This window comes from Lytechinus variegatus, chromosome 14, assembly GCF_018143015.1.
Source record: "Lytechinus variegatus isolate NC3 chromosome 14, Lvar_3.0, whole genome shotgun sequence".
Taxonomy (NCBI): domain Eukaryota; kingdom Metazoa; phylum Echinodermata; class Echinoidea; order Temnopleuroida; family Toxopneustidae; genus Lytechinus; species Lytechinus variegatus.
The window spans coordinates 5,829,750-5,846,245 of record NC_054753.1 but is presented as its reverse complement, the minus strand read 5'-3'; the positions used below and the strand labels follow the sequence as shown (position 1 = coordinate 5,846,245).

Sequence of the window (16,496 nt, the reverse complement as noted above, 5' to 3'; positions counted from 1 at the left end):
CTATTTTTCAATAGAAGTTAAATTAAGATGGAAATGGAGGGACCCACTAAAAATCAATGATTGTACAATGTGGGCCCCTCAAAAATAGATAAAACAACCAATAACAAAGTACAAATAGAGATATATATAATCAAATGAGAAAAAAAAATAAATGAGACACAAATAATACTCACACAATAAATACAAAGTTATCAAAAAATATAGTTTGTATAGGACAAAACAACCCGTCCTAAAATATCCCCACCCCCCCCCCCGAAAAAGAAAAGAAAATATACATAAGTCTAGAACTGTCATCGTTTTATTTCAGATTGTGTGTTCTAAAAAAAATAAATTGTTTTAGATAAGACTACTCTTTTTCAATGTCTATACACAGACTATGCAACATCAATGTAGATAATGGACGACAAGAACACACTTGTCGAAACGTCGAGATTGGCTGGTCCTTTTCAGGACCAACATTTGCCCAAGAAAGATATATGGTGTACCGTGAAACCTACTACACTAGATAATTAAAGCTCACGTTTTGCATTCTAGGCGACCACTTGCATCCGTTTGACTCTTGAATGACCTGTAGTCTCTTGGCTGCCAAGGTCATTGCTACTCGTTCGCCAACCCTCACACCCTGCTCTTTGCCTGGATCAGAATAACAGCATTAACCATTCAAAAATGAAAATTTGCACCTTGAATACTGAGACAATAGCATAGAAGTGGCGTAAGTAAATTTATTTTCCAAGTAATTCGTCCAGAACACCTCCTCTACCATACTACACTGAAATTCTGCGTGATTGGAAACGGGTCTCATGTTCACAGAATGTATGAAAAGAATTTGATATACAACTATTATTTTGAAGAAATACTTTTTGAACCTGTTTCAGAAAAGCATTTGAAACCTACCTAGAAATGGTAGATGTGACGAATAGAAATCGATTCCACGTCCTGGTTTGGTGTATTTCAGATCTACCTTTCCGTCATGTCCTACCCTATGCGTTGTTGTCTGCCCAGTGTCTATCCACTTAACAGCAACACCTGATCGTGGTCTGCCAGATATGGCGCAACTTTCAACAACATTTCCTTCTTGGCCATCTAGGATTGCGATAAATAATACAAGTTTTCACCGCTTAAAAATAGCGTGATGATATGTTGCATAATCAGTTTGCCGGAATTAAGAAGTTATGAGGATCTTACTATTCCATGGATAATATTACATGCAGTACGTTATAGGAAATATGTTTTCTGAGACCCTTCCCACTGGAGAGAAAAGCATCCAGATTGGAATATACATAGGTCAGCGGAACCGGAGTGCGCCTGAAATAGTCAAATTTGTAGGTAGATTGTAGGAAGATGATAGATTAACTTACTGATCACCGTTTACATAATTTGTAGCAAAATATCTGAAGATTTCGGAATACTGCGTAAAATTGAAATCCATATAACCCCCCCCAAAAAAAAAAGATAATGCTATACAGTCGTTGATTCTACCTATTCAATATTGGATTCAATGTTGGAATAACTAAACTTGATTGTCTCCATAAACTACGCATTTGCACTAATTCTCCACATCTGACACCATCAGGGCCATTATTTTTTAGATTAAAATAACAACGTCAGTCTTATTTTCATAAATTTAGGTTTGTTTCATTTATGCACGCGGTTAGATATAAATATGCTCATATTAAAAAAATTATCTCTATTTTCAAATTAACTATGATTTATGCCATTTTTAATGTTCAATTTTCTCTTCGTTTAAATGCAAATAAAAAAAATCCTTATCAGTACTTATGCCTGTTAACTCAAATGATTTGTGTTAAGAATTGTAAAATAAGACGACGGATGCTCGGGTGTGCTACTAACAATTATAATGTGACAGGGTTGTTGTGGTTGAGTGTGAGTGTGTATATTTGGCTTTTTTTTTCTTTTTCTTCATACTGATGTGATCATATTAATTGCTGCATATTTCGGAGACTTGTAATTTTCAAGTGTTATATTTTTGTTGCCCTCCTTTTCTTGCAATGATACATGTACGTCTATATTTTGATTGTACAATTTGATGATATTTCAATGATTATTAAGGATAAATTAATCTAAATTGAATTGAACTCAACATGGTAATGGTAATTCCTTGAAAATTCATTCACAGCCAAAGGCTGAATTGCAGATTCTTTTAAGTACAAGAATATATGATAATCAATTACATACATTTACACAATGGTTAAGAAATGAAAATACCTAAAACAAACATTCATAAATAAATGGATACAGCGGTTTTATCCATGCGTTATAAAACAGTTGGCGGTATCATATATAAAATGAGAATATGCGTCACAAATACACACATCAGATTAACAAGCAAAACTAAAAATCGTGAGGGTAGGTTTAGCAGAAATAAACGGGGGAAGGCGAGCAGAGATTAGGACAGAAACGCCCACTCTCCTGGCTGCTATTGCTTCAGGCACCTCTGTGCTTATAATAGCTGGCCCCTGTATTTTACCGAACTCTCATTATATCACATGCTTATGTATGATTTCATTATCAGTCTTTTCTGTATTATCTACAATGTATCTCGTCAATTGTCATATTTAAATTGTATTCATTTATATGTTTGGTACTATGTGAACATGTTAATTTATCATTGATTTATGAATAAAATGCATAAACCCCTGCGAAAAAAATGCAAGAAACATGTAAATGTATGTGAAAGGAGAAACTATATTTGAACTTGCCACTTTCTTCTCCTTGCCAATCCTCTCCTCGGCTAACTTGGGCTTCAGGGCACAGTCCCATCGAAGTTGTTTTTTCTTCTTCAGAACGAGACGTAACAACGATTCTAGAATAATTCAAACAGATGTGCATTAAGAATACATGACAATTTACCTTTTTGTTGCAAAAGGGGTTAGCTTCCACTCCAACTCTCCAATATTGCAATATTCTTATGCGAAACTGAACTGTCATGATACCCTACCATGAGAACATAAATTTGGGTATAAAAGAAATCTACCTGTCTTCATATTTTTCAAGATATTCTAACCACGTTTGCAACTAAACTGAAATGGACCTAACCCCTTTGGAAAAAAGTGATTTAGTTTCCAAAAAGTGATTTAGTCTTTGCCATTTACGTTTTATTGATAGGGAAAAATACGTCAAAACTACAACATTTTTTGAATGGCTAACCCTGTTTCATCCTGACTGTTGAAGCGTGTGAATCTGTGCGTCAAATCGTGTTTGTCAGTCATATAACAAGGGGTACAAAGGTTGACATCTGTACAGCTATGATCACAACACTTCCATCTGATACCATGTATAGAATCCACCTTACAGCTGCTACATGTAATCTTGGAATGGACAACGCCTAATGAAAAGAAGATTGTTTACATGTATTCCATGTGAAAATAAGCATTAATACAGAGGAGAAAGATGTTAGTAGATATTCGATAATAGATTGTATAAATTTGGGTAGGAACAGAGAAATGATAAATCGGATACGAACATAAGGGGGGAAATGCATGACAACATTATTATCAAATATAAGCATAAATACGTGTTTGAAAGAAAATGCATTCTGGAACAATCTGTCCTCACGTTTAGACTAGAGTATTCATTCTGTTCCCAGCCTTTTAATCATCTTTTCAAATGATTATATATACAGTTGAGGCCAGAAATTTACATACACCCAGGAAATTCAAAGAAAAGCTGACACTTGCAAGACATCATAAAATTCACTGTATTTTATAAAATATTTGTGCTTTCAAGACAAATTTGATTTTAAACAAATTAATATGTTATGCCCCTTCATCGCATTGCTTTGTCACCAGGAACTGAAACAATATTTAGGTGTAATTTTCCCCAAGAATCTTAATATTTTTTAGACGACTCAAAAATAAAAACTTGACAAAAACAAATTTGTACTGGTTACTTCTCAACACAAACATTTCAAATACATGGTTTTGTTCAGTGGTGATGATAGAAAATGTAAAATAAATCAGAGATTTGACATATGTATGTTTCTATGAAATGATGTTTGAAAATCAACTAAAAATATAATACGTTTGGAATGAACATTAATTTTAAAGGAAATTCCACCTGATATACATGTATACTTTGATCCCAAACAGCATCTCCGTCATGTGAAAGAGACTAATACACTCTTTCATTTGATACCAAATTCGTCATGGCAATAGATATTTCTGAAGAAGTAAATTTTACAATGATTGGCAAGCGAACAAATTTCACTGCATTCCATGGGTGTATGTGAAGGTTTTAGCTCAAGTGTATGTTGGTTTAACTTTTATATCATTACCCAACTGTCCATTCTGCCAGTAATATTATTTTCACGTCATTCTCAGGCATTTCGACAAATATAATTATATTTGAAACAATAGTCCTGTATGAACGTAATGAGAGAACGAGGTAAAACAAATTAAGCATGAACCTGCTGGGGCGCTGTCAAAGAGCAGAAGGTCGTAAGTTCCACCTGTCCCAACCCGATATTTGTTACATCGACCGTTATCCCACCGGACCCTAGTCCATCCATGAAGAGGGGCTTCCTGGTCGGTCATCTTGACCACAGTCCCAAGATGGCCTTCACCGCCATCTTGATCTCTCCAAGACCACTCGGAGCTTCGGACAACTCGCTGACCAATCTCTGGAGAGGTCATCTTCAAGTTGGAAGATGTCTCTGATGAAAAAGAAAACGTACATCCTCGTGGAATAAGCTATTCTATTTCGTAATTACCACTGGCCGAAACCGGAACAGAGGTAAGTATGATTATTAGTGTGTTATTTTAAAATCTGCCTGTTATCTCATTTGAAGAAACTTAATACAGGGGAGACTGGGGAAAATGGAACATTTTCGGATAATCAGGAAAGATTCCTTGTATTTTTTGGTCAAGCTAGGCCATGTTCATAATATATATACTATAGATACTAAACTATATAATGAAGTATGTATTGCCACCCAAACAATATTCTATTTTGTGTAATTGATTATTTTAAACCCTTAAACAAAGAACAACCTAGGCCTAAGTTATTTGACAAAATGATGGATGAAAGCTATATCAGTCATCTAGATTAATAAAAGGGTAATTACCCTTCTCTTAATCTAGATGACTGATACAGCTTTCACTGCTGTTAACCAAGAAATAATAAATTATGAACAAATATAATGAAAAAAAATTGAGGTGATCTCTTACAGAAAGCAAGAAGAACTTGTTTACATTTATACATCACTTGACAAAATATTGTAGGATCCCTATGCTTCATAGGGATAAAATTTTGCGTAAACGAGGCAACTTGTGAAATAATATGCTGTGGCCTAAACAAATGAATATTTAATTTGAAGCTTACTTAATGTATTGCTGACAAGCTTTAATTTCACTCATACTTGTCTATTATTTTAGAGAAAAAACAAAACAAGTGAGGAAATCATTTATTGGTTTGCTCTTAAATAAATTTTGGAAGAAAAAAAAAAATTGTAAAAAGGGCTAACAGTATGAAGTATGTATCGATTCACGGAGTAGACTGTAATGATATCATTAACCCTTTCCCCATTTTATGCCGAGTAGAATAGAAACTTCTGCAATCGTACGTGTCAGTTCAAAGGTGACAGATGTGACAAAAAAAACATTAAATGCCCCGTCCGGATAATTTGATGTGTCGGTGAATGTGTGTTTTACGGATGCATTTGTAATAATATGAGCCTACCTCTCAGAAAATATGTCACAATAACCCTTGATATTATATTGATATTGCCAATATACCTCACCCCGCAAACTAATACCAATAAAAGTATGTAGTTTGTTCTCCCTTCGCCTTGATGTAGACCTTAAAACAAATAATTATCTGTGTCTGGGGTGGAGCCGATGGGATCATAATGCACCGATTCCAATTCATATAAGCATGATACAAATAAATTGAATTAAATTTTATTATTTTATTAATTATGATATAACTAAAATAGTGTCGAGGGGGAAAGAGCGGTTACTTTGCAGTTTATTCACAAGATCTGCCTGACAGCAATATTTCTTACAAATTATTCTAAAAAAATGTCATATATGTAATTAAATGAAATTGAATTTTAAACATGCATATCATTATATGGGCACTAATTTTCAAAGCTGAAAATGATTGCCCAGCAAATCAACCAATATTCTTCCAATTTTTATATATTTTGATCAAAATATTTATGATGTACCTTTCTAATTATATGTGTACTGCAAATGTAGTCTTTTGCCCTTGAGGAATTCTAAACAGATTAATTTACACCACAATCGTGACATCATACACAAAATCCACGCAGACCCAAAACTTTTATTTTAGCTGGATTGAAAAGAAGTCTCTCACAGAACACTATGAGGGCAACTGAAGTTTAATCCTGTATAAGACTACATAATCTTGACGTGTATGTCAATTCTAACCAATATGTGGAGTTTGCTCGGTGGATGAGGTGTTCTAATGTCATACAAGTAGAATATACAATAACTGTAGGACACGACTTTAATTACCTAAATGCTCTAGGAATAAGCAAACTCACTTCACTGTCTTTCAGAACGGATTCTATTTTGCTAAGTTTCGGACACAAAATGAGTAACTGTGAATACCTTGACCGTATCATCCAAACTCAGTTTCTAGTATAGTATTTATGGTTCGTATAAAAATAAAAAAAAATACAAAATGGAAGGATAGCCCATATTTAGTTTTTTCAACATGACATGCTGTTCTTCGGTTCTTCCATTGGGTCCATATACAATAAAAAGTGACAACAAAAAGAACAGAACATGTAGAGTAAACCATACAAAATAACAAAAATGATATGATAATAACCTGTTGCTAATTGGTAAAGATCATGAAATTCAATAATTTGGCGAGATTCTACACAAAATAGTTTTATTAAGCTGCCGCTACCAAAATCATTGAAATAAGTTTTCTTAGGGAGCAAACAACGCAACTTGACTGGTTTCCCTCAATGTAATACTGAAAGATTGACTGTATTTCGTTTATACAGCCAAACTCATTGTCACCATATCAGCCTGTATTCTTTCTGTCTTCATTTTATGATTTTTATAATATTGTTATACTTTCACATGCAATTTTTACTCCTCCCCTTTTCCACCCCCTCTTTCTTCACCTGTCCTCATCCCCCTTTTCCTCTGACCTCCCATGTTATGAGATATATCTTTACATTCAAACTACAAAGAGTATCGTAGGACATACCTAGAGCTCCATACCTATACGGACATCTTGTAATTGTTGCCCCAAGCAAAAAGGATCGACCCATACATAATTTTATCTTGCAATCCATATTATTATAAAATGAGATTATCGGGAGAACCAATCTCTCCATTATAATCTTTCTATCTCCCTCAACCTGCAAGAAAATGTGTTTTTCTGAACTTGGTTGATCGGTAATAATTTCCGATAAGAATGCGTCTAACGTTAGCCCGGTAATTCTACACAGCATGTAATACCTTATACATAGGTTAACGTAACTTTTCCATTGCATTTCATCCATGAAGTATATGATGTTATTACCGCTTTTCCGGAAATGCTCCGTCGATTCAAACTTCTGATGTAGAATTCCGGTGTTTCCCTTGGCCGATCTCTTCCACACCGAATTTTAAAATTAAAAGCGAGAACTTAATTTGTATTCAATGAAAGAAATTTAAATCAAAATTACCTCCTGAGCTGCTGTTTTCTAATCTCCTTCCGTGGTTTCAGTTTTAATGGCGTCCTGATCATAACAGACTGTCGCTGGGAAATTTGTTGGGGAATCCCCGTAATGAATCCCGCAGTAGCTTTAAATGCGCGTGTGCAACCTATAGTCAAACACGTTGCAATGATAACCTGGGAGCGATTTTTCTTTTTTTTTCCACAGGGGGTGTTGGTACGCCTCCCGGGATATGCCTATGCCCCCCCCCCTGTCATGTGTCTGGGTGTGTGTGATGTTGTGTGTATTACTGCGGAAATTTGAATTTGATAGTCAAGTTGAACCACAATATGGCCATCAGGTTAGGTATGTATCCATTTTTTGCTGGGAGTTGTAGCATAGGGTGTCGACTTCAAGATTTATGTGGGTGCCACCTACATCTTTGGGCATTTTTTTCTTGACGTCATATAGGACACGCCCAATTCTTACATAGGCCCACTTCTTAATTAGGACTTTCATATTTATTAAATAAAAATATCATGTATATATTGTAAAAATTAACTTTATGAAAATTAAATGGATGTAGTATGTCGATCTCTACACTCTAAAAATCAAAGATCTCGAATAAATCCAGATGGATTGTTGATAGTGACCAGCCGAATGTTGGATTTGTTTTAAATCTAATATTTAATAAATAGCTAAATAACTTTCAAATCTCAAAAGATTTAGATACAAATCTTTTAGATTTATCTTTAAATCTCCAAGGTTTAAAACTAAATCCGATATTCGGCTGGTCATTATTAACAGCCGATCTGGATTTATTTTAAGTCCTTGATTTTTAGAGTGTAGGAATTTAAATTATGTAAAGGTCATTAAAAATTGTTTAGGGTCATAAAGGGTAAAATCGTGTAACATGAAGATGTGATAATACATCCCATGTTTTAAATATAAACAAGTTGGGTATTATTATGCATTTCTAGGTGAAAGTAGTGAGGGGTACAAGAATCCGAGTGATGCTACCGCGGCATCATGAGGAGTTTTATTTTTCTGTCATCATTAACCATGACATTTTTAAAAAAATATTCTATCTAGTCTATTCAATGGAACAAACATTAATCATGTGTGATCAAAGTGAAGCAAAGCAGGCGAATGCACATAATTATTTCACATTTTGAATACAAACAAGTTGCATTGCTATTTTTGCTGAGAAGTTAAGTTAAGAATGTATATAATTGACTGGTGCTACCTTACTTTTCAAATCTAGGCCTATCCGTGATGATGACAGATTATGCCAGGCATCGACCTTAAGCTTATGGTATCTGATATAAAAGACATGACGAGGTCACCTATAGTATATTTGCATTTGATTGCTTTGATTTGATACCAAACATAGTTTATTTTGTGAAATATTGAAAATCATCAAAGAGGTATGTCTATGTGAAAAATTGGGCATGGCCTATGACGTCAATAAAAGAAATGCCCAAGGGTGCCAAGCAGAGGCACCCATTTGAAACATGAAGTATACATCCTATGACTTTAAGCAAAACCAAAAAAAATGCATATGCTGTAAAAAATGATACGGAATAATAATAATAATAGGCATTTATATAGCGCCATCTATCTAGAAATTTTATATTCCGCGACGCGCTGTTATCATTATTACACCAGCTTTAGCTCGATCTGCCTTTAAGCGATCATGCATTCAAGGAATTAATCCTGCCAGGTACCAATTCACCTCACCTGGTTCGAGTGCAGCACAATGTGGATAAATTTCTTGCTGAAGGAAATTACGCCATGGCTGGGATTCGAAACCTCTGTTTCAAAGTCAGAAGACTTATCCACTGGGCCACAACGATACAATTTACAATCATATACAATACAATTTTAACCAGCACGAGGGTAATGTGTCCATCTACATGTAATTTGGGGCAGTAGTTTACCCAATGTGGGAAGCATATTGTCCAGTAAGATTGAAAAAATATTACCACTTACTTTAGAATGGGCAAAATTTTCATCACACTGGATAAATAAAAATTCCCAAAAGAAATGTCCAATGTTGGTTGGACGCAAAATTATACCCTCATGGAGCATTTTTACCCAATATCTTTTTTAGACTGTACATCCCCAAGTTGACGGTCATGTCGTGATATTGATCATAATATATCTACCCGACTGTATTATGAACCAAAATCGGAGATGATATTTGGGGGCAGAAGATGATCGTAAGGGCCCCGTTGCATAATTTTTTTACCTGAGAAAATTCAGGTTGTTTTTACCAGAGTTTTTGCCTTGTGTTAACGGCAGAAATCAGACTAACCTTAGTTTTAAGATTTAACCAGAGTTTTCTCATGTAAAAACTTTTATGCAACAGGTCCCAGGAGCTGTCCTTTCAGGAGATATACTGCTGGTTTAAGTAAGAGGACCCCCCCCCCCCTCCCACACACCCGCATACACCCTCCCTTCCCGGTCTCCCGCACATCCTTACACCCATCCTCACTCGCCACCACCATGCATTCAAAATATTCAACCACCCAATCTCCTCGACTCCGGATCAGGAACACCGCTCACGCTTATAACAAGCGACCAATAAGGAGGAAGCCTGTGCAGTATTATTGAAAAAAAATGTTATGGTGTCTCCGAACTACCATTGAAATAATAAATATGTTGTTTCTTGGTGCCAAAGATAAAGGTCTACCAAAGAGATTCTTCACACCCCAAAACCCCTAAACAGAGGTTACTCGACATTATGGGGCAAGGGGATCAAGTCAATTTTTCAAGATGGCATTTGGCGGCCATTTTGGATTTGACCTGAAGATGACGTTAGGTTGCAAAAATGATAACAGAAATCGGTTTTACTCACCTCTAAACCCCTAAGAAGAGTAATTACTCATCATTTTGCGGAAAGGGGTTCAAAAGTTAGGTTTTCAAGATGGCATCTGGCGGCCATTTTGGATTTATGCAAATTGGCAAAATTACACAAACGGCAATTTTGGGCAACCAAGCTGATTTTGTTCCAGGACCCATTAGGAACATGAATCAAGAAAAAAAAATACATCGAAAAAAAAACATTTATAGGTTGCTGTATTAAGCCTATGTGACTGTTAAATCGACTATTTCAGTATTCAACTCTATTCTTCCAAATTCATCGAGTCCCGAAAAATACTCATTCTAAATCCCAGACACGAATGAATTGGGCACCGTTTATCAGGAGAATGGTATGTATCTGGACTTAAAAAACTAGAAACTTAAGGTATTTGTTGTACACGAGCGAATGAGACAGCGTTAAATATGAGAAAGGTATCTGGACTTAGAAAAAAAATAGGAGGATGTTTTTTGTACAAGACTGAATGGTATGTTCTCAAATAGGTTTGATCGATTGTCTGAAAAAAATGCCGAATGCTTTGACTCTGATGTGAGGGAGTTGCTGGACATAGAAAAATAGGACTTAAAAACTAACAGTAATGAAATGGATTTTTACTCTAATCCTAATTAAATGGACTTTTTATATCCCTAATGAAATGGACTTAATTTACCCTAACCTTTACCCAACCCTTATATATTTTAATTACATTCAAATGACTCTTAGCTGACGTATACGTGATTAAATACTCAAAGAGTCATACGTTTGCTTTTGATTATTTTTTTTGTTTACCTTTAATTACATATTATACATATTTTTTGGTTTTATTTCCGTACATAAAAATAACAGATACAAAGTACATACAAACACATATAACATGAGATGATGAGGTCAATGTTAAGATACAGTAATAAAAGGCAAGAAATTATACAGCTTGTAGTCCATATTCAGCAGCAATAATGCATTGTTGCTCGTCTTCCATTGAGCCAGTTTACTTGCAATAAGGTTATGATTACCATAATGTAAAGGAAGTTGACCATCAGACATAGAAATAAAATCATTAAAAACAAAGAAAAAAAATCATATAACCTACACCTTTTTCAAGACATCGTTTTTAGAGACAGGCGATATTTGAAAGTTTTCATGCAGGTTGGACGCTACATGATCATGGTGTACATTATTTTGCTGACTCATCAGCAATTTCTAACACCGCATTAGCAAAGTGATCGTTAAAACCATTAGCCACTTCATCTGACATTACTTTGGGAAAAGTGCTATTAGACGAGTTGTTGTTTTTGCCCAAAGCGGATTTTAGTATTTTCCAAGAGTCATTTCTATTTGTTACATTTGATAATTTGTCACAATTTAATATCTGCGTTTAGATTTCAGGATGACAAAAGTGATCTTATTTTTTTTTAGAGTTTTATACAATTTATTCTGTACAATATGAAAGTCATATATAAGAGGTATGTGAACATGTGGGCGTTGCCTTAAAGCTTGTGTATAGTTTTGGTAAATCCACCAAAATGCACCTATCACTATTCCAATTCATTGCTAGCTAATATGAATAAATATGCCCTATAACAGTTATGATGTGGAGGATATGACATGAAAATGTGTTTTACAGGATAAATTTTGCGATTTTACATGGAAATTTAACTTGATCGGGTCACCCGATCAAATTAAAATATCTGTGTGTTTTTGTCTTTCAATTAAATCCTATTCCAAATCATGGAAGATATGTTCTATGTCTGTAACTTTTGGATATCTAATCACTAAATTTATAAGATAAGTGCTTGAATGCCCATTTTTTTAATTTAAAACAAGCATCGCCGAGAGAGGGCGCTATATATCCAAGATTTGCATATTTGAAATTTTCTCAGAGAAGTGCAGTTGGAAAAATATCTAACGGTCTCTACGCTTCAGTAAGACTGTCATATTAGATGATATTCGATTATCAATCACATTATTGACCCTTTACCAAAGCTATACACAGGCTTTAACGCGTCAATCAAAAATACCCAAGAGTGGCCAGGTGACATCCGTCGCATTCTTGAAATAGACAACCTATTCTACACGTGGGCCTACAACTTCTGACAAGAAAAAAAAATCGCATACGTACCCAATATGGCGGTCATGTCATGCAATAATCTTGATCATGTCTCCCCGACTAGATACAAACACGACAAAGTTGCAATTGCAGCTATTGCAATTGTATGCTATTTCGAGAAGAAAAATGTCTAAATAGGTGGTTGGTATTTTTTTGAAGAGGAGGGGCGCATTTGCTAAACTTGAAGGTTGAGAGTTCGACCTACTTCTATGTAACAATCTCTATAAAATTACGGTATTTCGATGACGTCACTATATATATATATATATATGACACATTTTAGGCTGATATGAAGGCTATTCATATTCCATTTTGATTATGGAACTGTCACAAGCTTAGCGATTTATGCAAGTCATTTGTAAGGTACAAGATAATATTTTGATTAGTTTCTTCTTCGTAAATATGCATGTTACGCTATTTAAAACGTCCATAGGCTCATTCTGGAAAGCTTTCTGCTGCAGTCATCATCAGTCAGGCCGTGGGATAAATTCAACTGTTAGAAGCGTTCGGATCGTACAGAGGATTTCGTGTGGTAGACCATCTGTTCGATAAACGTTTTCTGAAGGAAGGGAAAAAGAAAATGACACACGTAGAATTAACATTATAAGTAACTGTGACGTAACATGTTTAGCTGGATTGAACTCATCCCCAAGTAAGTTAAAACAAGCAAGAATGCTTTACCCACCCAGGATAAATACAGACACTAGCGATGATGAAAATATGAATAGTCCTAATAATGAATTAGATTATTACAATTATGATTATTTTATTTATAATGTAACCTAGCATGGCTTTGGTTTTATGATAACAATCTCGTTAGCACACAAAAGGTTATTTTCCAATTAATAACTTTCATTCAATCCATTTGAAAACATGTGTTTAAAACAAAGCACCCAAAAAAATGAAATGCCTTAAAGGGTATGTTGTTCTCAACTGACCTGGGGAAATATAGTAATTTAAAAGGGAATACGGATTAAGATCGAACACGGCTTAGGAATTCATGGAAATGATTATGATTTAAGGTTATTTCAAACGATGTTGACATACATATTGTAATCCTTAGACATGTTAGAGGTACACTAACAAGAAAGGAGGACAACTGGAAAAATGGAGACCGGAGATGATATAAAACAGAGATGGAAGTGTGAGGGGATGTGTGTGTGTGTGTGTCGTGTGCGAGAGGAGAGTGATAGGTAGTGATGTGTGTAGGTATACAATGACCGAGTGGTCTAAGGTGCCCGACTATACCATTGGAGTCCAGGGTTCGATTACAGGTACGGTCCTTGACCAAAGCATTACAACTACACCGCTCTACCATCATGTGTCAAACAATTAAAATAGACTTATGCCTTATGCATTATTGATACCGACGCGTGCACGTGTCGTTCTTAAGTATGTTTTAAGAAAACCTCTTTTTTTCGTATATTTTTAAGCGTTTCATTCCATCAGTATCTTGCTGTTGCAGCTACAGTGGTTTGTGCAAAGATTATCGTAGACTGTTTTCAAAACAAAATGATCACTTTGAAATGTAATTATAACGTAAAATTTATGTTATACATTTCGGATGAAACTTTGAATGAAATGAGTTGGAGAAAATTAAGTGCATGTGCCTGTAGGTCTATGATTATTAGAGAGAAAGAAAGAGAGAGAGATAGTGGGAAAAAAGAGGGGAATGGATGAAAGGTAGATGGGAGATTTATACAGAGAGAGGAAAATGTCTACATAAATATATAGATCGAAGGGGGGGGGGGAGAGAAGGGAGAGAGAAAAGTGGATTTCATTACTTCAGTGCTTGTTTTCGTCGTTTATCCCGTTGCTTAGTAACCAGACAGGCGATGATGAGGCACAGAATAAGAACGAAGGCAGCTGCACCTCCCCCTATTGCTGCAGCATGGACCGAATTGAGCTTCATAGTCTCCATATTACCTTGAAAGTGAATAAATACATGGCGAATGTCACTGTGATGAGTTTCAGTGATTATTCAGGTGTTTTTTTTTTCTTTTCAGATGCAACAGTCACACCCGAAAACCGACTCCAAACCAACGAATACATGTATATTGATATGACAATGGAAAGCCTTATGGTTCGTATTCGTGGTCTTTTAAAACCATCGTTTGAATCCATGGCTTATGCAGATTTCCTGTATAATCTACGCTATTTTATTCATGAGTCCAATGTTTGAAGAGTGGACTGGTTAATTCTAACAGTGGAATCATCAATATAGCGTATTTACAAGTAACAAGGGTAATAGGCGGTAATTTGGCGCATTGTGACAAAGGCGCGAATGAGCATTGGATTTTGTTCAATATACTAGTACGCAGTAAATAAGCGTAATTTACACAGGAAATCTGAATAAATCATTGGTTCACTCGATGGCTCAAAAATCCCTTTGTGAATACGTGTCGTTTATACCTTTGATCGGTCTTGAGTCTGTTTCTTTTGTATGGCTGAAATATTAAGTTATTCGTAAGATACCCAAATCATATTTTTCAGTCAATTTCATTCCATCGCCAAAAAATAAAAATTCGATCTGTTTTTAAACTATTGCTAACGAGCATATAATTAAAATAAAGTTTTCAAATTTGTCGAAAGGAGATTCGCTTGAAGAAAGTTCCCATCAGTTATAATGGAGAAAATAAAACTTATTCGCCGATTTAATTCGGGAACAGGTCCCCAGTGCATCAGTCGTGCGTATAACACACAAGAAACAACACATTACACTGCTTTTATCATGATTCTCAATACCTAATTTTTGTTTGCTCTTGACCAAGGGTGGATCCAAAATTTTGCAAGGGGTTAGATTTTTGTGCAGGAAATCTTTCGCGCCAGTGTTAAAAGGCTCTGCACTCACCAATGAATTGCATTTAGGTCACGAAATATTTGACAAGCCTCTTTCCTAAAAATAAAAAGGCTCGTCTTGCGTCGACAATTTGCACTACAAAATCTTATGACCCTTTAGGAGAAGATGTGACCTTTCCGCTTTAAAGGAATGGGTCGGGCTAAAGATATTTATATTAAAATAAATGTATAAAAAATTAACAAAGTAAAATGCTGGAGATTTGATCAAAATCGGATAAAAATAACGAAGTTATTAGATTTTAAATATTTCCATTATTCCGGTGAAACAGTTCTTGGCATGTCTTCATGAACATTAATAAGGTAGGCGGATGATGTCATATCCCCTCTTGTTCTCTTGTGTTTTATTATGAGAACTTAAGTTTATTCACCAATTTTCTATCAAGAATTAAATCAATTGGATTGACAACTGATTAAGTGCATTATTTATTTCTTGCTGTAACCTATTTTCTTTTATTCTTTATTCCATTTCCATTCAAAAGAAATACAAAGTAATATAAATTAATACAAATCAAATTCACTTTTACAGACGAGCATTCTTACTTCGTCAAACAAACAAAAAATCAGTATAATATTGAGCATAAATGGAAATGAGGGGGTCCACTAAAAACAAAGCTTGTACTGTAAAGTGTGGATCCCCCTTGGAAATAAAGAAAATATAGTCGACTTATTCATATAATATGTGTATATCTACAGAAAAGAAAAAAAAGAGAAGGAAAAAAAGGCGAAATCATATTGATGTAAACATAACTGAACAAAAATGCAAAGCTATTCACAAAAAAGAGGTCTTTGATATGAAGAATATGTTGCGCTGAAATTATGGGGACCCATCATTTACACGTTTATGAAAAAAAATGAAACAGTTATGATCTCATGCAATAAAAAAAAAGTTAAGTGGGGACGTAAAATCTTCAGCCCACCTAATAAATATTCATGGAGACATGTCTAAAACTCTTTCACCGGAATAATGCAAATCTTTAAAATTCAATAACTTTGTTATTTGTTATCCGATTTTTATGAAATTTTAACAT

The 16,496-nt window shown here is 34.9% G+C and overlaps 1 protein-coding gene and 1 pseudogene across 1 annotated transcript in view; both read right to left on the bottom strand.

Moving 5' to 3' along the window:
• LOC121427899 overlaps nucleotides 1-7,765 on the bottom strand; it is a 43,223-nt gene extending 35,458 nt beyond the window's left edge. The window contains exons 1-6 of the mRNA XM_041624472.1: nucleotides 7,670-7,765; nucleotides 4,427-4,672; nucleotides 3,169-3,346; nucleotides 2,721-2,824; nucleotides 895-1,083; nucleotides 521-633 (exon numbers count right to left, since the gene is read on the bottom strand). Coding sequence (XP_041480406.1) covers nucleotides 521-633; nucleotides 895-1,083; nucleotides 2,721-2,824; nucleotides 3,169-3,346; nucleotides 4,427-4,652 — 810 coding nt within the window. The 5' untranslated portion in view covers nucleotides 4,653-4,672; nucleotides 7,670-7,765. The remainder of the gene's footprint in view (nucleotides 1-520; nucleotides 634-894; nucleotides 1,084-2,720; nucleotides 2,825-3,168; nucleotides 3,347-4,426; nucleotides 4,673-7,669) is intronic.
• Nucleotides 7,766-12,774: 5,009 nt separating this feature from the next.
• LOC121428152 overlaps nucleotides 12,775-16,496 on the bottom strand; it is a 34,974-nt pseudogene continuing 31,252 nt past the window's right edge.